The 23109-nt window shown below is 43.9% G+C and overlaps 1 protein-coding gene across 7 annotated transcripts in view; it reads right to left on the bottom strand.

The window, feature by feature from the left end:
• The window catches only part of FARP1 (FERM, ARH/RhoGEF and pleckstrin domain protein 1), a 311995-nt gene that overhangs the window by 34866 nt on the left and 254020 nt on the right, over positions 1-23109 (bottom strand). For all 7 annotated transcript variants that reach the window (XM_063792622.1, XM_016925462.4, XM_009427148.5 and 4 more), the window contains 5 exons: positions 21370-21445; positions 19603-19852; positions 5582-5769; positions 4284-4373; positions 3073-3206 (listed from right to left, as the gene is read on the bottom strand). In XM_063792622.1, the coding sequence (XP_063648692.1) occupies positions 3073-3206; positions 4284-4373; positions 5582-5769; positions 19603-19852; positions 21370-21445 (738 nt within the window). The remainder of the gene's footprint in view (positions 1-3072; positions 3207-4283; positions 4374-5581; positions 5770-19602; positions 19853-21369; positions 21446-23109) is intronic.

The raw sequence follows: 23109 nt of genomic DNA, 5'->3' as shown, positions 1-23109 counted from the left end.
CATGAACAGTCAGTTTCTGCTGGAGCACCCCTGAGGTGAAGGAGCTCCTGACCTCACAAGGCATACTCTCACTGCCACGCTGCACTTAGGCTTCAGAAATCCTTTTCTGTGTTCAGACATTGTGCTTCTTTGGAAATTCACTCCATTGTTTCAATTTTGTCCTCTGGTTCCACTAAGAAGATGCGTATGCCCTTTCCCACAGGACCAGACTGCAGGTACCTGATGGGAGCCATCATGCTTTGGAAAGTCTCTTCTCATCCAGTCATTTTGTTTTAATGGAATGCATTCTCATCCCATTTGACACGTGAAAGCCGAGTGTGGTGTAGTGCTCTGCAGGAGTGCCGAACCTTGAATTTTGAAGGAGCCATCCTTTTCTAGGCTCTGGGCTCTTTTTAATGAGGCATTTTAGGGCAAATGTTCTTGACCTTGGCTACACTTTGGAATCACCTGGGAAGTTTAGAAACTACGAATGCATTGGTTCTACCCCTCAGAGACTCTGATATAACAGGGCTGGGTTATATCAGGCTGCTTGAGGTGACTTCAACGAGGAGCCGATGCTGAGAGGTGCAGATCTAGAGAGACACTGGTTTCTCTCTGTGTTGGTCTATGGCTCATACTAAACTCATTCACACTCAGCCTTTTTCCCTTGGAATTCCTGCCACACCAGGCCCTCCTCATCATGTTCTTGAGTAATTGATTAGCTTAACTTCACTGCAGCCCTTTCCAATGATCCCTGACCAGTGTCATGTATTTGGTTTAGGTCTATTGTTGAAAGGCTACTGCAGGTCCCACTGATGGAGCTGCTTGTTGACTATCTGCTTTCTCTCTAGCTTTGAGAACTTTACATGCTTCTGATGTCTTTCTGTAAAACATGGGTTACATTATGGATCTTAGAAAGATACTCTACTGAAAACCCTCTGGGAATCAAATTATATCAACTGCTTTTTAAGCAACTCACTACTCTTTCACAGATAAGGTAAAGATTTATGGCCGTGGAAGATCCACGCGTACGGCATTTACTCCTAAAATGAGTCGTATTAGACAGCTCTCTGCATTTCTCTCTGGTGGCGCCCTCCAATGGGGAGCCAGCCAAAGCCACCATGAAGGGCTTTCAGGGTACTGCAAACTGATGACATTTCCTGTGTGTGGCCTCTCCAACCTTATTTAAATCAACTGCCACATGCACCGAGACTGCTATAGTGACATCAGCTCAAGATGCCCTGAGCCTCCAGGAAGATTTGCCTAAGACGGTACTAACACATGTCTCGCTGGCCAGAGAACAAACTGCCAAATGGGTTCTCCAGAGTTGTAAGGTCTTTGACCCCATTATGAGAGCATCATTCAACTTTGTATGAATGATGAGACACAGGCAGAACACACGTGAAAGGTTCTAGGTCAACCTGGGGAAGGTAAAGTTACATTTGGTAGAATTTTAATTTTAATTTTGGAGACAGGGTCTTGTTCTGTCACCCAAGCTGGAGTGCAGTGGCGCAGTCATAGCTCACTGCAGCCCTGAACTTCTGGGTTGAAGTGATTCTCCTGCCTCAGCCTCTCCAGTAGCTGGGACCACATGTTTGCATCACTATGCCTGGCTAATTAAATGTTTTTTTGTTGAGATGGGGTCTTGCTATGTTGCCCAGGCTGCTCTCGAACTCCTGGCCTCAAGTGATCCTCCTGCCTCAGCCTCCCAAAGTGCTGGGATTTACAGGCATGAGCCACTGTGCCCACATTTTTATTTTTAATTTTGAAAAGTGACATTTCTCTTATATTCATAATACCAAGACTCTTGCTAACGTGGCATTTTCAATTTTTCCCATTTCCAGCGAGGCTGACTTTGTACCTATTATTTCTCCAATTCTGGCTGTGCTCTCCCTACTGGGGCCTCTCAGTAATGCCTGTCACATCCCTCTCTCAAGGGAAGGAGAATTGCACATGAATTATCCTCCAGGTATAAAAAATGTACAAAGCCGGACATCACTTAGGGGGATCAGAGAACTCCCGCTGCCCCAGCATATTGGCTTCACAACACAGAAAGCAGCTCTGCTTAGCTGTTAAACCGACGCTTGAATGCCACAGTCTGGGATCACCAGAGGCAGGACAACCTCGCATAGGGCTCCTTCAGGCCCTACAGTCACTGAGGGCCCCTGAGGCCACTCCAAACCAAATTCTCACTGGTAGTGAGGATACAGCCCATAATGGGTTCTATTTCTGCCAAAAACTTTTTGCTATTTTCTCCTGGCATTTTTCAAATGCATGTTTAGTAGACAATCAACTCCCCATGTGTCTCTCTCCATATAATTGTCTTTACAAAACTGCCATAGGATTTGTCTACAAAACCTTCTATTTTAGGTAAAGGTGTAGAGGATTCTGCATGTGACAGTCCATAAAGCTTTTCCTGGTTTTTTGTACCTCCCTCTTCTCTCACATTAATGTTTCATTTGGTATTTAATGGACAGGCTTAAGATAATTTTTAACCAATCTGCTATTGATGGACACTTAGGTCATTTCTATTATTTTAATTATTCATTGGATATCTTTGTTCAAATGGCATTTCATGTATTAAAACAGATCCTTATGATAATTCAAGATAAGGTAAAAGTGTGTGTGTGCGCATGCACACGCCACATACATCTCTTTTTCAAAGCATGTTTTAAACACTGGAATAGAATACAGAAAACTGCACAAGGCATGTATGTACTTCATAAAAGACTTAAAGCAAGCACCAGTAAAATATTACCAGCACCCCTCAAAGCCTTCCTAAGCCCCTACTCTTTATAATCCCTATTGTCCCTCCAGAAGTAACGACTGTCTTTATTTTGTGATAACCATATAATCATCATAAGAGAGGGAAAAAAATCCATCTTGAAGAACTGCAAACCAGAGGAAAGAAACTGCAAATGAGATCTGAACGCATGTAGGATTTAACTGAAAATCATTTGAAGGCTGGCTTGTCGTAAGCCAGTTTCCTGCCTTTCATCTTTGTTCCTGCCTGCTGCCTACCCAGGGATGACGTAAAAATAACACGAGCAAGACGGAGGGAGGAACGTAGCTGGGAAGTAGAAATGTACTCACCACAGGGCAAGTCGTTGCTCAATTTCCTTGAGAAAATTAGTATGAAATTTGTGCAAAGGTTCAAAATTCGGGAATATGAGACTTTTCAGTGCTTCCGGCATGGCGTCCTCTTTGCTCACTGTGCTCTGAAACCACTGGAAAGAAGAAGACGATGCACTTACGGGTGGAAAGATCAATGACGAGTGTCTGCAGTTTTCTCCAGAAGTCACACGCAGCCAAATGCACTGGGAGGAGCCAGGGCTTTCCTGAGAGGTTCTTGGCATTTCAGGAACACGGGGCTGCCCGGGCCTCACTGCTTCCCCTTTCTTTCCTTAGACGGGGTAAGAAGCACCCATCTGTATATTACTGCTTTCTGCAGTTTGCTACCCATTGACTGTTAAAGCCAGGAGAAATCTCTTAAATGGGGAACTACTCAAATCAAAACCTCCATTCTGGCTGATTCACTGGATAACCACTAATTTATGACCACTGAATATTCTGTGCTTCATTCCTTTAAGAACTTCCATCTCTGTTCCTTTGTTAAAACACTGGGCATGAAGGTGGCCAAACCTGGGAATAAAGCCACAGCCTTCACACAAAGTCACTCCTGTCGCTGAGGTGAGCTGGGTTCACAACGCTTAGCGAGCACCTGTCAAGGGCCTAACACAATCCACAGCCCAGAGGATCAGAAACTCAGTGATCCCAATTTCCCTCCCAATTGGCTAGTGCTTTCCCAGAATCCAGGGGTCAGGAAGACATCCGCAATGCCCTGAATTTGTTTTCAAGACTGAGCAGGACTGATTAAAATAATAAAAGGCAGTCTTCTGGCAGATTTTGCTGACAAGGCTCAATTTATTATCAAAGATAAAATGAATCTCCTGTTCACCTCCGAGGTCTCCCGTGAACAAAAACCAGCAGTTATACTTGGCAATGGGCAAAACACGACATGTTCTGGACTGGTGCACACAGATGGTAAAATGTTTAATTTTAATTTTCTCTGCCTTAGGAACTTCCTTCTTTTGCACTTGAAAATCATCATTATCAAAAATGTTATAGCATATATTCCCAATTAAATATACTATTAGCATTTAATTTCTATACACTAGGACCACAATCCTTTCAACTGAAGTCAGGGAATCCAACATTTAATTAGCTCCAGCCTCCCCGTATAGCTGAGTATTAGCTGAGATAAATCATGTAATCGAATGCTTTTGGGGAAATACTGCACATACCGAAGTGATAACTTCGAGATCCTTCAGATATGTTCGCTCGGTGATGGACACCTCCTTAGCTATGAAGTACGCTTTATCAGTTGGGAATCTCTGCAAAACCCAGCAAAAGAAACAAAGCGCAATAATCATTTTTGAGTATGCGTCTCGGAGAATGTCCTTATTAAAGTGATATGTTACTAACTTGTGATCTTTTGTTAGCTGGCATCAACAAGAAATAAAATTCTTATTCTCCTTTTTGGGTTAGGAGAATAAATAAGAATGTATTCTCCTTTTTGTGTTAAGAGAATAAATATGAATTACTCTCCGTTTCATGTGAGGAGCTAGGCTAACATAATGGATTTCCATGATGAGAATATAGTCTAGGAAGGTTTCCTTCCAGGTAAAAATTACCATCAGCAAAAGGACTCAAATTAGGCAAAGGAAATACACAAAAAAGGAACTGTCTCGTCCTATGTCCGTTGGTGGAGTTGGTGTTCATGACATGGAAGTTACATTGTGGGAACACATGGTAGCTGGGTCTAAAGGGACAGGGGTGAGATCAGCTGGTGGCATCATCGGCCTGAACTCCCTTGGCGACTGTCAGTCAGGTGGGCAGCCAGCCTCACCGTGGAGCAGGCCGGCCATTCAACCTTGCTTTCTCTTTAAACAATAAGTGCAAGGAGGTCGCCTGTTGTCCGCCATTTTGCCCACTTCTCATAGGAGTCCACCTGACTCCACTGCTGGGTGTACACACAACAGACTTCAAAGCAGAGACTCAAACAAATACCTGGGCGCTCATGTTCACAGCAGCCAAAAGGTGGGAACCGCATGACTGTCCATTAACAGAAGAATGGATAACAAAGTGTGGTTTATACACACAGCGGGACATCACTCAGCCCTCAAATGGCAGGCAATTCTGACCCATGCTACATATGGATGATCCATGAAGACAGAATGCTAAGTGAAATAAGCCAGTCACAAAACGGCAAATACTGGGTGATTCTGCTTATATGAGGTACCTAGAGTAGGCAAATTCATAGAGACAGAAAGTAGAATGAGGTGCCAGTGGCTGGCAGGAGGGGGAAGGAGGAGTTAGTGACAAATGGATGTAGTTTCTGTTTGGGAAGATAAGTTCTGGAGATGGATGGTCGGGACAGTGGCACAACAACATGAATGTACTTAATGCCAGCAAGCTGTACACTTGAAAATGGCTCACATGGTACCTTTGCTCTTATGTATATTTTAGTACAATTTTTAAAATTCACACAAACACACGTGCACACACAGCCACACACGCGCTTGAGCCCTCGGCCCTGTACCTTCCTCCGGCCCTCATCCTCATCGTCCGTCCGGGGGCAGGCCTGGTCATTCAGCAGCGGGCTGATCAAGGGAGAGGCCTGCTTGGTGTCGGGGCTCAGGTTGGGAGACAAGGTCACGTTGGCAGGGGCCACTCCCCCCTGCGAGTTCACAGACAGCTCGGAAAGGTGAGGACTGCCAGTCAGGGAGCCTGTTTGGGGATGAGAAGTTTTAAAGAAAAAAAAAGTAATTTTTTTCTGGGACCTGATTTCTATTCACTACTTTCACCTTTTTCAAATCGTAAGATTTGACTACCCCGCCATGGCAAACCTAAAGCGATTCTTTATTTTCTAGTTTTTTTCCTAAGTCAAAGCTGCCTTAATAAAGATACCAACGTATGAAGGATTCAATGGAGCCTCATTACGTAATTAATGATAAGATAGAGAACTCTGCTTAGATAGCAATTAAAATAGCTTAAAAGCATAGTGTATCCCGAAATAGGAATTTCATCTCCCAACTACTGCTTATTTCTAAGAATTACTCAAGAAAGACACAATGTCTATGTCACAATGAGACATGGGGAAATGATTAGAAAATACAACTATACTAACAGGCATCTAAGCAACTGGTGTACTTAGGACACACTACGTCCCGTAACAATGGGTCACAGCTAACAGAAAGGTCAAGCAACTAACTCCCCATTCTACAAAGAACAGAAGCAAGCTTGTTATACCTGGTGATGTCATTCCATGTCTCTCACTGTTTGGGACAGAAACACTAGCATCACATTACAGGCATATGTGATCACTTCAACATGCAAAACCAGACGTCATTATATTATCACAATTTCCCTTTATAAGATAAAAGTGACAGGGTACCATGAGTCCTTGAGAAAGGATACCATAGTAATATGAAAATGTGGCCAGGCGCAGTGGCTCGCGCCTGTAATCCCAGCACTTTGGGAGGCCAAGGCAGGCGGATTGCCTGAGGTCAGGAGTTTGAGACCAGTCTAGCCAACATGATGAAACCCCATCTCTACCAAAAATACAAAAACATTAGCTGGGCATGGTGGCGGGTGCCTGCAATCCCAGCTACTTGGGAGGCTGAGGCAGGGGAATTGCTTGAACCAGGTAGGTAAGGTTGCGGTGAACTGAGATCGCCCCACTGCACTCCAGCCTGGGCGACAAAGTGAGACTCTGTCTCAAAAAAAAAAAAAAAAAAAAAAAAAAAAAAAAAAGTGTATATTACCCGCTATGAGTCAGCCAAGGGAGATGATATGTATAGTACACTCTTTGCCAATACACTTTTGCAAATATCTGTATCTCAACCCAATGAAGCTACATGGGATGTTTCAGAATATACTTCTAACGTAAGTGTTTTTGTCTAACACTTATATTTATACTAATAAAGCAGATTTGCTAGAGCTAATATGAGGTAAGCAAAGTTAAAATAACCTGCAGTCCTGTCTACTACCATGATAAGGAAAGACAAAGTCAGCGCTTTCTCAATTTCCCAGTCTACAGTTTCAGGCTCGCTGCTACTTGGTACACTGAAGATCTCTAAGGGAAAAGGTGGAGGGCGGTTTTCTGGGAGCACCCCCATTTTCCTGTCATCTGTTCTCACCCTCTGGAGTCATGCATGTGCATTTTGGAATTACAAGATACAACAGCCTACCTAGAATGGAGCTGATGAAGTAAGGGCGGTGAATTTGGTCCCAGTATAAATGAACCCTGGAGAAACCACCACCAGCCCCCACCCTTGGTGCCAGGTTGAGCAGTCAGCAGCACCGCCAACACAGTGGAGAAAGATCCACTGTACCTGGAGAGTGACAAAAGGCAGACGTCCTGCCCATGGACTACTGCTTAGTGCAATGATCCTTGGATAACAAGATTAGAAAATGTGAGGAAAAGGCAGATTCAGTAAGCTTGCATTTTTAAAGTCCCTCTGCTTTTAAATCCTCATGTTTTTTAATATACCTCACTAACATGAAGCCTTGTGTTAGACAAAGACCCCATCACCCGAAACACCACCAGACCCAGAAAACCCCGGAGAAAAAGGCCAGAAATTGCTTCACAAATGTCAATTTTATTGACACTAGTGCACAACTAAATACAATAATTGCAAAGGAAGTGGAACGTGTCAAACAGAAATGGTGACAATGAGTTAGAACTGCAGTTGTTTCAAGGTACTACACTATTATTTTTTTTAAAAAAAAATCACAAAAAGAAAAATGTTATCACTACAAGTAGGAATTAGAAGAGAGAAATTCTGGCAGTCTGTCTAGAGGTTAAAACATTTCATGCATTTGTGAGTTGCTGTTGGAGAGTTGTTTTTTATTTGTCCACCATAATCTGGCAACATCCGGGGCTTACCTTCAGCTCTCGCACTGTGCGTGAGATCGGGTGAGGCAGTTATAAGTGAGAGCATGCTGGACACCTTGACTTTGCAGTGACGTGGAACAGAAAAAGCATTCACCTCATCATTGAAAGAGTTGGAGCCGAGAATAAAAGGTAGTTAGAAGGCTAGTGGGAAGGGGAGCGGAGGCAAGGAAATAGCAACTAACAGGCCCTAGACAGCATCTGGCAACAGAGAGGAAAAGAACTGCCACTCGGGGCAAGGGAAAAAGTAGGGTGAGCACACTCCGATACAGCCACCTCCACTCTCAAAGGCCAACAGCGAACACCCTTGCTGCACTGCACCTGGGAACACATATTTAGGGGACAGAGCAGTTGGAAGAAATGAGGTAACAGACTATGGTTCCATAAGAGAGCCTGCCTCGCCAAGAAGGCGTGCCACGGTTCAGAACAATCCCCACTGTGCTACAGAGGAGACAGGATTCAGAAAACAGAGGGCTGAGTGGGAACTTCAGGGTCACCTGTGTACCTAAAGGAAGGAACAGCTCAGGATTAGCCCACAGGCTGCTGGGGGAAGGCTTGCTGTATTTCACTCATGGAGCCTAAAGATGTCAGTAACAACTACTTAATATGTGCGCTCTGCAGACTTGGAATGACAAAATGAGGGTGGTCAGTTGGCCTTTTCCCAAGACGCTACTCCAGCTTTGCTTATAGGGCCTAAGAAAGAAAGGGCAATGGGTGTGTTTAAACAGCAAGACCAATAAGCCAATAAATATCAAAGTCTGGTCTAGAAATCTATCAGCATTTTAAGGAAGGGAAAGGCCTGAAACTCTACAGTTCAGTTGTGCTAATTTGAGCTGCATCTGTGGAGAAGAGGCCCCTTCTCTCCTTGCAAGATAAACATCCGAGGCTTTGAAAATGTATAGGTGACGTGGTCCAAACAAAATATGTAACTCATTTACCTTTCAGCAATTAATGAAATATGCTGACAAGGGGGCAATTAGTAGAATTTGGCAGCTTGATGAGTAATTAAAGTTCTCTTTTGACTTTGAGCCAGGGTGTGTGACAACAGTCTGTACAAACTGGTGTCCACACCAGCAGGTGTGAAGAGCTGTGTCTATAAAAAGCCAATGTCCAAGGTCACAGAGTTATTAGAACTACGTGGAATCAATTTTCACTGAAGTAGTCCATTTTACAAAAAAGCAAAAAAACATGGTTCTGTTGTTAGGTAAAATGAGACCGGTTTGATTTATATGGCATTATAAAGCTTGTTTACACCTTGCAGTCTGTCACCTGCTTTGAAGGCACAGCCCCGGGCAACGGGGAGAGGAAACTGTGACTGACATTCATTGCTACTCCATGAAATTATCAATACCTTGGTATTTCTAGCACTTCTCCCTTTATGACAAATTAATGCAAAGTAATTTCATTAGGGAGCTCGAGGTAAATAATTTGGGGGCACCCTAAGAGGAAGCACCTGCTATTAAGGCAATAGGTGGAAAGAAGTTTAAGGAGATTAGAAAAAAGATCAGTCACACACCGAAAGTCTGGAGGCTTTGAATGTTTTCAAAATTATTTTTCCTATTTCCTGAAATTGCCCTGCAATTTCTTAGGCATTCAGTTAAGATGTCAGGTTAGTAGCTCTCAAATCCTTCACCTCTTCCCCGTGATTTTATGACCCCTCCCGCCACCCTGCCATTCATCTAGAAGAGGTTTGGGTTTATGCTGCCCCCTCGGACTGAAAACGCCTCCAGTCATACAGCTCTCAAGGGAGGCATTTCTAGTAATTGCTTTATAAAATCCTTTCAAACGTACACATTCTCATGGCACAAACAATTATGGAACTTCAAATGAGCACTGCTATATTTATGGATTTCAATTTATCACCCAGCCCAGAAACTGCCTGCGCTGCTCTCTCTTTGTAATTTAAAACACACTCATCGTTCTTCCCTCTTGGCCGCTCTGGGGAAGCTGGGTTTGCAGCATCTTGATCAGCTCTTCGGCAGAGCTGCTGAAAGGCAGTGGGAGGAGACTTTGTCATCAGTGAGCCAAAGCCAGGCCTCTCTTCCCGCTTTGGGATTGGGCACAAGCTGCCTGTTAACCATGTACCGGTATTCAAGGCTTCAAAACAAACTCACACAATTCTGGGAAAAGAAAAACATTTCTAATCTATTTTTCAAGTGATAAAAATGGCATTTCTAGTACTTAACTGTACCTGTCCTGTTTTTTAAATTGGTCTCAGTTTTTAACCACATAGGTATTATTTTTTCCTATAAAGGGGGAAACTAGAAAAACTGACAACTAAAAAAATAGTAATCCAAGATATGCTTATTAAATAGCTAATATTTGACAGAATACTGACAAAAATGAGACTACTGATTGCATTCTCAATTTTTCTTTTCCAAAATTTTAAAGTGCAATTATAAAAAAGTTTCTATGCTTTTTCTTCAATATTCCCCCACATAAAATTATTTATTTTGCAATCTTCTGGGTGCCCCTTATCTACCATAATTTGTCTTCTTTTATTCTGTTCTAAAATATAGATTTTATCTCTATGTGCCCAGAATATGCTCAAAAGGCCCAAGTAGGAAATATATTAGAGATGTAGGTTTTCATCTATTTTTTTGAAAGGCTCTATTTAAATCCATACGCTCTAAGAGGATACAATGAAACCTCTCTAGAGATTATCCCATTTGAAAGCCAGTTATCAAAAAAAGGGCAGTATTATGCTGAATAATAGGTAGCTTCCTGAATAGGCAGGACTCACTAGCGTCTGATATCTAAGTTGGGGCCCTGCTCAGTGGAATACGCAAAGCTGGCGGTATTTTATAGAAATTACAAAGTTCCACAAGAAAAGCCAGGTTATAGGATTACCCATGTTAGCAGTGTGGTCCTCTTCTTGATACCTGAGGTTGTTGAGGTTCTTAGACCCAGTTCCTTTAAGAAAAGTTTCACAAGCAGCTAAGCATCAGCTTCACAGTTCATCATCAAGCAATTCAGAAAAGCAATAGCAATGCAACTTGCAGGAAAAGAACTGAAATGCACGAATGGAAAAATGAATGTGCTACCTTGTTCTTACTTATGAGGAAAAGACACAGGAGAATGCTGCTTTGTTTGAACACGGTGGTGGTGATGGTGGTGGTAATGGTGGTAGTAGCACTGGTGGTGGTGTGGTGGTGGTGGTGGTGGAGGCAGTGTTTGGGTTGGGAACATGGTGCTTCGTACCAATGAAAAATACCATCTTGTACTCAGGACAAAGCCTCAGCCATCAGTGGGAAAGAACAGTTACAATGGACAGTTTTTACAGCATGATACCTGTTAGGACAAGTAAAAGCCCCTTCAGTTTAGATCAACAAGAGATATATTAATACCATGCATACACTGTGACATGAGCTTGGCCTTCCATGCTCAAAGAACCACCAAGCTCATTGTTACTGGAGAAGCCAGCATTCTTCCCAGTGGTATGAGTCCATGCTTTATTGACGTACTTCATTCTTCCGCCATGGAGAGAAGAAACCAGACAGCATCTGTGAGAACCTACATGTTGGGTGCCCACCAAAATGAAAAACAGCTCCTTGGCCATCAGAAGCCAACTGGGACCAAGTCAGGTGAGGCCTTCTCTACATTCCCACCTACTTCCCCACCCAGCAACACACACACGTATCTACATATCTATAAGCTAAATTCTCTTATAGATATGACATAGGTAAAGGTTTCTATCCCAATTGAAATAGATGTTTCCATTCAAAACATAAAGGCAAATCCATGGTTGGCTGTCTAGGCTCTCCATGCAAGCTACAGTCACAGATGCGTTCTGTTTCAGTGAGACCTCTCCTCTAGCTACAGTGATCCTGCTCACCTCCAAGGGCCCCCCTTCTCCCATGCACTGCCCAAAGTATAAAGTGCAGGCCTTGTTGGAAGAGCAAAGTTCACCTCTTCTTTTCCCACTTTAGTGAAATATGGCACCACCCAGGACGATCACTTAGGATGCTTCCACATGAAAGCTTGCACTTTGGGGAATAGGATCACTGTATTCTAGAGGAAAGAGGTATTCCAAGTACAAATTGGTATTCAGCAGTGTTAAAAAAAAAAAAAAGACATCAGACAGTGCTCCAACAGTGTAAGAACAGAAGCTACACCATGCTTTGAGGGTAAAGACAGAACTCTGAAAACAAAGCGTTTTCTCCTAGATAGGTACATGCTGACAAGACACTGCATACAATGGAACAACGGAAAATGTTTTCCCAAACTGATTAAACAAATGACAAAAATGAGAATGAAGTCCCCAGCCTTTTCTATTTCAAATTAATTTGGTGTATTAGAAATTTTAAATAAAACATATTATCTACAGTATTAAATATACACACAGAGAGAACAGAAGGGAATTTGATTAATAATATAGGCCAAGCTGGTGAGGTTTGGTTAGTTAGGTTTTCACAGCAACCTTAGGAGGCAGAAACAGGAGTAAGGGTAAGGGATTTATCCCATCAGCCATTCTTGGTGCTTCTGGAGCGAGCAGCCAGTGTGCGTCCTTAACTAAGGAAGAACTATCTTCAGTCTTTCTATAAATCACTGCAGGGAAAGTGACAAATGCTTTACTTCCTACAAAGAAACTTTGAGGCCCAGAAAAAAAAGGAGTTGTTAGCTTGGTTTCAAGAGCCAGAAAAGGTCATCTATGAGTAATAACAGACTGGTCACCATGCCACTGCAGGCTCCTAAGTGACCCTTCTATTATTTCCCACTTTAAGGCCAGCTATCAATCCTGATTCATAATAAAGCAGACTCACTCCCTCACAACCCCCACACCACTACCGCCTCCACATCTCACTCAAAAGTGGAGTCAATCACTGTCCGATGCATTTTACTCCACACACGCACGCCTGCCCGGTAGTCCTCGCTCCCTCCTTAGCGTCCTTGGTCTGTGTGCTTTTCCATGTTGCAGTGATTTCTAACTACTCCTCACTCCTCAACATTCTGCAATTGCTGCACCTGGCCCCAGCATCACACTCCAGTATCTCACAGCACGATTTTCCATGACCGCACTGGCGGCGCCGGCCCTGTAAACCTTTTAGACTGGCTCGCAACTACTCATGGAGATCAGATATCCCGTGGCAACAGCTGATTTTTAATCCTCCCTACTTTCAAACAGAAAGCCACTCCAAGACAAATCAGAGTAACCTGATCTGGAGACTACATGAAGATGCAAATGCACTGCCTCCACTCCAAGTAACACTCCAACACCGGGCGCCGAGAAGATGCTGAAGGCTTGGTTTCGAGGCTACCATGCTGTGATGTCTGTGTCGAGTGGCCAATCTACACCGAAATGATCCTGAACAAATCAGAGTCTATTCAATGTTTAAAGCTTTCAGGAAAAGAAGATTTTCTAATTCTTCCCTAGTGTCTACCAAGACGTTTAATTGCTTTCACTAGGGGTTAAAAAAAAAAGTTCCTCCTGCTTGAGGTTTCATCTTTTTTTTTTTTTTTTGGAGTGGTGTGCAGTTTATTTTATGAAGTGAGAACTTTTTTCAAAACAAGACGCTATCTCCCCTCCTCCCAAACACACCTATGGCACAATAAATCAGCATTTACCACTTCTGTTCATGGGGAAATGCTTGGAAATCTCTCTCTAGGTTACTCTAGGAAATGACAAAGTTGCCCTTTTCAAGGATATATCCAAACAGCTAGCACCAGGCCACTTTTGATCTGTGATGTCTACAACTCCAGGCCAAATCATCATACAGATTGTGTGTGTGTGTGTGTGTGTGTGTGTGTGTGTGTGTGTGTGTGTTTTGTCATTATTTTTTAATAGAAAGAAAACTGCTATATTAAGTGTCACGCTACTTTTGGCCTAAAAGTCACAGCTTCATTTTAAATCCCAACAACTGGGAGAGGTGTGCACATGTGCTCAGTAGAGACACCATTTTTATTGTTTCACTCAGTTAAACAGAAACAGATGGAATTAAACTAACAAGGAAAAAAAAACAGTACCAGTAAATTCTTTAATGTTGTCAGAGTAAATGTCTTTATGCCGCTCACAGAAGTTCATTCCATCGTACCTTTCTCTCCATATGCTCTTACGGGCTTGGCTAACAGAGAGCCAATATGAAACTCATCAGAGAGCTACCGTTTTAATGGTGGCAACGGATTATTTTTAAATGGCCACCTCTTTAAATTTATGCCTGAGGTTGTAATTTTTTGAATTTTTGTAATCAGACCTTGATGACCGTGAGCAGTAAGATATAAATAACTCCCACATGCTTAGCGTTCCAATAATGGAACACTACGCATACATGGCTAGGGTTCAAAGAAACTTGCTCTGTTACAGGGATTACCTAGAAAGACTCTTCTGCAGTTCAATTTGTAAAATTTAGTAGCAATAGAATAGACTTATACCATCAAACTAGAGGAAGGCCAGTCTTAGAACTAAGTCCATGACCATCAGAGGAGAAATGTTTACAGACCATAAAAGAGAAAGTCCAGAGAAAAGAAGTCTTTCTGGGGAATGTAACTTTAAAAGCTCTTAAAAATCTAGCTAATCAGAATAAGGTCCCAGGCAAAGAGAAGGGATCCAGATAGAAGCAAATAAAACCAACATAAACCTGACAGTTAAGGGAACCCAGATTTGTTAATTTAAGACTGGGTCTGCCTGTAACGCAATTACTCACTAACAGCTACAGTTTCACCAAAGTCATTCTGTGCTGAAATATGGAATAATGCTTTAAGTAGAAACAGTGGACTGAAAGCATGCGAATACTGATTACAGGTATGAAACAGAGAGCTGTGTGCACACTCACGGCAGTTTCAACAACATTTAAAATGACAGATTAATATTTACATTGTTTCTTCCTTTAGAAATTGCTTGACAACAAAACCAAATTTTTGTTTTTGGCACCAAATTCCAGGGCTAATAACCAAAGTTGAGTTTCTGATGCGCATTCAGAGCAGACTGGATTTTGTATATTTGGTGGAAATTTTGAGAGGCTCGTGCTATGTTTTAGTTTTGCAGGCCTAGCTTTTTTCAGCATTGCTTGGCTTGAATCTTCAAATAAGTTCTTGAGAATAAAATCAGAATTACTTACATTTTAAGTGCAGGCCGCATGGCACAATTGGGGGGAGATAAATCAGAAATTCCCAAATATGAATCACACATGCAGGGAAGAATCTGGTCCACAGACTTCCTCTAACTAAACGCCTATCTAATAAAATATTGTCAATGGCATACAGATGACTGTTCAAGGAGCTGAAGCCATTTATTTTGAGTTCTGGAGCTCATTAAATGTATTTCTTCATGCTAAAAGAATTTCTTGCGTTTTTATTTTGCCCTTAACAAGCGGCAGCAAAGGCAACCACAAAAGGATCTAAAATTCACATATTTTGAAATAATATCCAACAAAAGATATTAGCACAAGGAGGCCCTGGAGTAGCCAACAGTGGCTTTAAGATTTGTGTTTACATAGGGCTTGTCTTCCATTCACGGTCTTAAGATAGCATGTCACAGAGCAGCCAGTGAGTGGCTGGTATCTGAAGGCCTGGGTCCCTGTTGAGTCAGGAGACCCCTACACTAGCTATTGTCCTAGAAAGATTGGTTGAGAGGTCTCAGGAAACCCTTTGGAAATCTGAATGCATTCAGAAGTCTGTAATATCTGCTACCTAGTATCACACCCAACCCTACCTCTGGCCTTCCTCCACTCTTAGTTCAACTTCATGCACATGCATGCCCTTGTTAAGCTAGAATGAGATCTGCAGGCTGGGTAAAGACCTGGGGGACTGGAGTCTCCCCAAAGTCAGAAGGTTTGGAGGGTGGCCGGGTAGATGCTGCTGGCTTTTCCTGACTGAGCTCTTCACAGTGACATTGGGGAGACCACATCACCTCAGCAAACGTGCTCCACCAGGCTCAAAGAATGTATAAACGGACCCTTTGGCCAATGTTATGGAATCTTTATTAGCATAGGACAAGCTCCTCTTGAGGCAAGTAGTGACTATTCGCAGCACATCAGGATGTATGATAAACAGCCTTTAAACAAACTATAAGCACCATTAATTACACCAGGATTGCTGCTTTTGTGAATACTGGCCAAGAAGCAGAAATTAAGTTGCTTGCCTGGTACAAAGCCAGTGAGGGAAAAACTCTATGAGCAACTCTTAAAGTGAAAAATCTCATCAATACAGAACTGAGTATACTGCCATTGATCAACTGCTCTTAAAATACTTAGATAAAAATCACTGCTGTAGGAAAAAGCAAAACAAAATAATGATTGAAGCGTGTTTTGCTCTGGGATGCTTACATTTGACGATTCCTGTCATACGCTGTGTAAGTTCATACCTAGTGCTCAATCGTATTTCATTATCAGACTGCTGTATAATTAGAGGGAAAAAGAAAATTCATTTGAACAAACCACTTTCACAGATAAACCACAGGATTCCACACTTGGTTCTGTTTAACTCACACTTCACTGAACACTCATAGCAAATTGACATTTTTCCTATGTCTGAACAGATTATGCAAAAATGTGTTATAACTGCAAAACCCTCACCATATAAAAAGAAGTAGTTCTTCCCACCTATTATGGCCTGTAATTGCCTAAGTCTACTTGATCACTAGTCTCCATATCCGATTTGAATTATTAATTCATATGACTCTCCAAAATTAAAATATTGAATCAAAAAGCTCCTATTGCACCAAGATATCACATAGATTAAAAAAGTGAAGCCTAGAGACGAGGTTACAGTTTCAGCTTTGTCATGCAATAGCTGTATTAGTTATGCAAAGTCACTTAACTTTTTCAGAACAAGAAATGAAGGTTTGCCCGGAAGAACCTCTGAGGTCCCTTCCAGTTTAAAAATTCTGTTAAATATATAAATTTAAAGCAAGGCGTAAATAGACTACTTCAATGAACAACTCTCAAACGACCCAACAATCAGCTTGATTCAATCAGGCACTGAATCAAATGATTAGGAAAACAAAACAAAAAAAGTCTGTATAAAAACGGATTAAGTGTTCAGGCTCTTTAAAACCGACTTCTGGACATTCATGTGGACAGATGTCATTTGTCAATGAGATGAGCCGATCCTCCTCCATTTTCTATGCTGCTGCCAAATTCTACTCAGTGTCCTAAGCACGCTTGGTGCTTCCCTTGTGATCAGGTCACGTGATGAGCCCAGTGAGGCCCTGGTATGGTGGCACATCAGGGAGCTATCCTTGTTAGGACTCTTTTCAATAATTTTGTAGTTACTAAAATTTTGTAGGATCTAAAAATTTAATTCTACAATTTATCCTTTTTTTTTTTTTCAAAAAAAAAGTACCTAAGGCTGAAAAGTACAAATCACAGGCATCAAGAAAAAGCAGTTTGTTTGTGATATTTTTCTTACTCTGCAAGCAAGCCAAAAATTTAGCTAACACTTTTACTGTATTCCACTAGATTCGAGACAGCCTGGGTAAGAAGTGACCCTGGCTGCCCAGTACAAACAGCTGGGAAGCCCAAGGAGCACTCAAGACCAATGAGATCAAAATCCCTAGGGTCAGGGTCCCGGCATCACTAATTTTTAAAATATCTCAGAAAATTGCAACGTGCAGCTAAGGTAGAGAAACTTCAAGTGAAAACCAGGCTCTTTAATCTAAAATGCAGGAATGCTGGGTGAAAGGCAGTGACACTGGTGGGCAAGATTTAAAAAGAAGTCAATCTCTCTCTCCTTACATTTTCTTTTTTCTGGCTCAGAGAAACATCCAAGTATCACTATTCCCAATAGAGGACACTGTTCACCAGAGTGTGAATGGTAAGACTGTGTCTGTACACCAACCAAGAGCAACCATGCTGGAAAACAGTCCTTCTCTGCGCTGTACACAATTCAAAGGCAGGCATTTAGTTTGTTGACCTACTGGTGACAACAGTGCCTATTTCAAGGTGTTGCTCTTCCCTGCATCCACACTCAATAGGATTTCAGTTTCACCAAGAGATTCTGAGAGGCAGAATTGTACTTCTTAAAACATAACAATATGATCCACCAATGCAAACCTAAACCAAACCAGCAATCCCAAGTAGATCACAATTCATGAAGATTTGACAACTTTTCTAGTATTTCACAGGAAGCCTGGGAAGCAGAAATAACCCCAAATTCTTCCCATTAAAATACTCATTATTCTTGACTAAAGATTTCACCAACATAATCTCAACTAGCTATCAATTTACATTTGGCCTTGAATAGTGCCAATTCCTCACTTCATGAGGCATGGACAAAGCAGCCCTCCTTTTAAAGAAGGGGAGAATGGGAAACCCTTTTCTGTAATCTCAAGGATGCTTCAGTTCAAACTCTCAACCAACAGGAGGGTGAGCTGCATAATTGAACATACACAGAAAATTGCCATATAAATATAACACACTATACACATGATCGGATTCATAATAAAGTGTTTCTTCCTAGCCTTCAACCAGCAAAATAAACAAGCTCCTGAGAACTTGTCATTAGGACTTGCTGTTTATCTTGCCCACCTTTTCTGGAAAGCAAGCCACTTATGTGAAGTTTTGTTTTTCTTAACGATTTTAGAAGTCAGGCAGACCCTTTCAAACACGTGCCTGTCCAAACTCTCCTCTAACAAATGTAGACTACAAATGAATGAGTCACTAGAACAGATCATCTTTAGGGAAACCCTGGTCTCGTGACCCCAGGTTGCTCGGGCTGAAGACTTGGCTCCTGGCCTCCTCACTCATCCTCCTCCTGTTCCTCACTCAAATGCAGGCCACCCAAGGACCCCCGGCTTCTCAGCAGGGACGGGGAACGCAGCACTGCGGGGTTACCAAATATGAGGGGCTGGCTCCCGGGGATCAGCATCTCAGAGTCTGACTCACTGGACTCAGTCCCACTGCTGGTGGAGCCCTCGGTCACTTGCAGGGGTGCCAGCTGCCCCACCATGCCACTGGCACACACCGACTGCACAGCAGGGACCTTGGAGGCTGCACCCATGGGGGGTGTGCCATTAGCCAGCCTTCTACCCTCGGGAGCAGCTGCGCTGGCTTGCCCCCCCTTCCCACGGCCACCAAGCCCATCCATGGCCTCCGGGGTAAATGCTACCTGGCTAAGGATGAGTGGATCTGTCTCTGACTTATTACATCTACCAGGAAGATTCCGCAAGTATGGCCTTGGCGAGGTGGGGGAACAGTGTTCATAAGGAGGACCCTGGTCCGGGAGAGTGTCTTCTCCCATACTCCCCTCTCTATGGTCATGTCCATTTTCAGAAACATAGCCTTGAGACCCAGTTCTGTCCCAACTCATATTTGGACTTGAACTGCTGCTGCTGGGAGACAATGGGGTGGCCAGGGGGCTGTGACCAGCCGAGCCCTTGAACATTTCATCTATGAGAGAGCTATGCCTTGGGAGTCGAGGGCTCCCGCTCATATCAAAGGTTATGTCTGCTGAATCGTCATCAAGGAATTCTCTGGAAGGAGGCCGGGAGGACTTCGCAGAGTGCGGGGAAGCCCTACGCCCAGCCTCTCTTCGCCCCTCCTCCCTGGACAGCAGGTAGACACCGCTGGTCAGATCACCCTCATAATTGTCATTTGTTTGGGACCGGGACCGGGATCGGGACCGGGATCGGGACGCTTGTTCTCTAAGAAGGTCGTATTCGCTATCTACGTCACTGCAGTCAATGAAAGGAATGGAAGTACTGCTGCCTCTGGCAGCCCGGGATGCTGGACCTGTGCTTGGCTGCGGGGGCTGAGGTTTACTCTGCTGGGTCCTATCCTTAACGACCTCCTCCTCTTCCTCCGTGGGCGCCGAGGCGGCTCCGTCCGCCTGCTTGTTACCCGCGGGGCTTCTCCTCGGCGCAGGGCTCGGGTGCGACCCCGGCTCCCCGGCGGAAACCTTCGGTTCCTTTCCTTGCCGGCAGCTCTGGCCCCCTGGAGATTCGGCACCTTCTCCAAATGTAAGGCTGGCGCTCTGCTGAGACTGGGTGGGGTGGGGAAAAAGGTGCGGAGAGATAGGGAAGAGGGAGACTGTTATTCCAAGGCTGAAAACACAAAAGGAGAGCCAGGGTCTCCGGGAAGAACACCCGAGGCCTCTGCGGCGGGAGAACTGCCCCGGAGCTCTCTGGCCTAGCAGCAATCACAGAGGCACATCTGGGCGTGATCCAGAAGGTTCCTTCAGGGCGTGGCGGCTGACAGCACTGTTCCCGGCAGCACAAGCCAGGCCCGGTCTCTGCTTTCCAGGACCCGCCGACTCATGCTGGGGTTTGCTTTGCTTTTCTTTTTTGGAGGGGGAGACAGGATCTTACTCTGTCACCTAGGCTGGAGTGCAGTGCTGCAACCACAGCTCACAGCGGCCTCGACCTCTTGGGCTCAAGCAATCCTCCCAAGTAGCTGGGACCACAGTCCTGCGCCACCGTGTCCGGCTAATTAAAAAAAATTTTTTTTGTAGAGATGGGGTCTCCCTGTGTTGTCCAGGCTGCGCTTGAACTCCTGGGGTCAAGCGATCCTCCTACCTCAGCCTCCCAAGTGGCTAGGACCACAGGCATGTGCCACCACACCCGGCTAATTTTTAAATTTTTTTATAGAGACTGGGGTCTACGTTGCCCAGGCTGGCTTTGAACTCCTGGGGCCAAGTGATCCTCCCGCCTTGGCCTCCCAAAGTGCTGGGATTACAGGTGCCAGCCACCACGTCCTGCTCATGTTGGGCTTGTAAAGCTTCTACGGAACAAGACGGCCCTTCCAGCCCACAGGGGGTCTCCAGGGAAGGATGGGCAGGCACATCAGGGACCCCTGAAGGCAAGTTGACACAGTCATCAGAAAAACGACAAAGGACATGTTTGCTTATACTTCTCAGGGCAGTCTGGATGGGGAAAGGGGTTTTTTTGGATTCACACGATGAAACCTCCTTTATATTCTTCCCCAAGTTTCTTTTTCTCTTTAAGAGAAAGCCCTGAGAACTTACCCAGAGACCAACTCCAGGGAAAACGAGCTTTTGCCACCCTCAGAGCAAGAGTGATAATGTCTCTTACTGCCAATTGTGGTCACTGCCCTGTAATACAAGCTCTGGGAACTCGCCGACCAGTTCTGTGCCAGCAAAGGCTTCTGGCCTTGCCACCAGGCAGGAGTTACACCCATTGGTTACAAAGCGGGTCCCCATCTCTTCCCAAGTGGACCCATTTAGCTGGAGAGTCAGTCTCAGCTCTGCGCACTGCCGCGATGGTTCCGCCGCTGAGCTGAGTTGTCAGTGGCTTAGAGCACCGCATGGGAGATGAGAAGGCAGCTGAAAACACAACACACTCCACGGCCTCTGAGCCCAGGCTGCCGGCACATGGCACAAAGCCTATATCTGGTCAAAGCCAAGGCCCATAATCAGATTCTCATCTGCTAAAAACCCCAAAGGAAAGGACAGAGAAGAAGAAAGCCCGCTCTGAAGCCCAGGGCTCCGTGGAGGAAGTGTGGGGAAAAGCAGAGTTATCACAGGACAGCGCCATCACTGACCTGCTCCAGCACTTCCGAATTCAGTTCTGTAGGCTGTGAAGCAAGGCTCCGGATAGAATGAATCTTGCTGTGCTTCCTGGGAAAAATCACACAAGATCATTAGTTAGGTGCGGTTTTTGTTTCTTTTTCCTTGGTTTTAAATGAAACAAAGGTCCTTTTGTTGGACGTATTAGTGCCTTCCTCAATAATGATGGTACCCAGAGCCGCCTTTACAAATGCTACTTGGAAACATACGCAGTCATCCTTTGATAGCACTTGCATGGTTCAAGGGTTACTTAAATCTTGGAGAAATTCTCAGAAGCCCTTGTTGTAGTTCTCATGGTGCAGCTCGTGAAGAAACATCTAGCAACTGAGCAGGACCTTTCTAGTTAAGGGGAAAGTCACAGAGGAGGGAGGATGTGGCTGCGCCCTCCCATGCTCTGAATGGCAAGCTATGGTCTGACAATACGAAATCAATTCATGTACTTTAGCTAATTATTTTCTGGATCAGTTCTCTAACAGAGGCAATTACCACTCATCCGCTCACTCTATCAAAGCGGTAAGTTCAGAGGAAAAGGCCTGCCCTCAACAGCAGAAGGAACTGACTTTAACAGCATCTTCACACGCCTCTTTCATCTCTTCCCTCTCGGTCTGCCTATTCCCCTTTTCCCTATCAAACAGGCACTGAAATGCTCAGGTCCTGAAATTCATGAGACTGTGTATAGATTCTATTCCCAGGCACATCCAGCTCTTCTTCAAAATACTCCAGGTTAGCACAGAAAAGCTCTAGAGATCCACATTCTGAATCAGAGAGAGAACTGGGCTATTTCTTACATGGTCTTCAAATACTAACCATTGACTGTCCAGGAAAATTATGGGATTCATCTCCAAAAAAAAAAAACCTCCTGAAAAAAACCTCCTGAACATGACATTTATAGAGACAGGGCATGAGAAAGCACCACAGATTTGTGGTAGAAGGAAGATGCAGGGATGGCCACAGAAGCAGGTTTATTTCAGCAAAATCAAAACAAAATACTGAAATAATCTGGATGGTTCTCAATAGGGAATCAGAGAAATACAGTGTAGTATCTTCATACTACTGTATGGCCCTTAAAACAGATCTCAAAAAAAAGGTAGTATTAAAAAAGCAAGATGCAAAATTATATATGAGAGTACTTATATGAATGAAAAGAACACACTCAGAGCAGTTTTTCTTTTTTCTTTTTTTTTTGGGGCGGGGGACAGGATCTCACTCTGTGGCCCAGAGCTGGAGGGCAGTGGCACAATCTTGGCTCACTGCAGCCTTGACCTCCCAGGCTCAAGCAATCGTCCTACCTCAGCCTCCCAAGTAGCTGGGACCACAGGCATGCACCACCACATCCAGCTATTTTTTTTTTTTTTTTTTTTTTTTGGTAGAGATGAGGTTTCATCATGTTACCCAGGCTGGTCTCAAACTACTGAGCTCAAGTGATCCACCCACTTCGGCATCCCAAAGTGCTGGGATTACAGGCATGTGCCATTGTGCCCGGCCTCCAGAGCAATTCTACACACTCTTTTGGGATGCAGTAATATGCATACAGAAAGGAGCCTAAATTTGGCAGCTGCCTCTGGGGAGGGGAGAAGGGAAATTACCAGAGCTGGTGGTTCAAGGGGGTTTTACCATGTCTGTAACGAGAGCTGCAAATAAAAGAAGAAAAAACAACCCCAGAAACAAATGTGTCCAACTGTTAATGGCTGTTAATTCTAAGTAGTAGGAATCTG

Source organism: Pan troglodytes, chromosome 14 (assembly GCF_028858775.2).
Source record: "Pan troglodytes isolate AG18354 chromosome 14, NHGRI_mPanTro3-v2.0_pri, whole genome shotgun sequence".
NCBI lineage: Eukaryota > Metazoa > Chordata > Mammalia > Primates > Hominidae > Pan > Pan troglodytes.
This window is presented reverse-complemented; position numbering and strand designations above follow the sequence as displayed.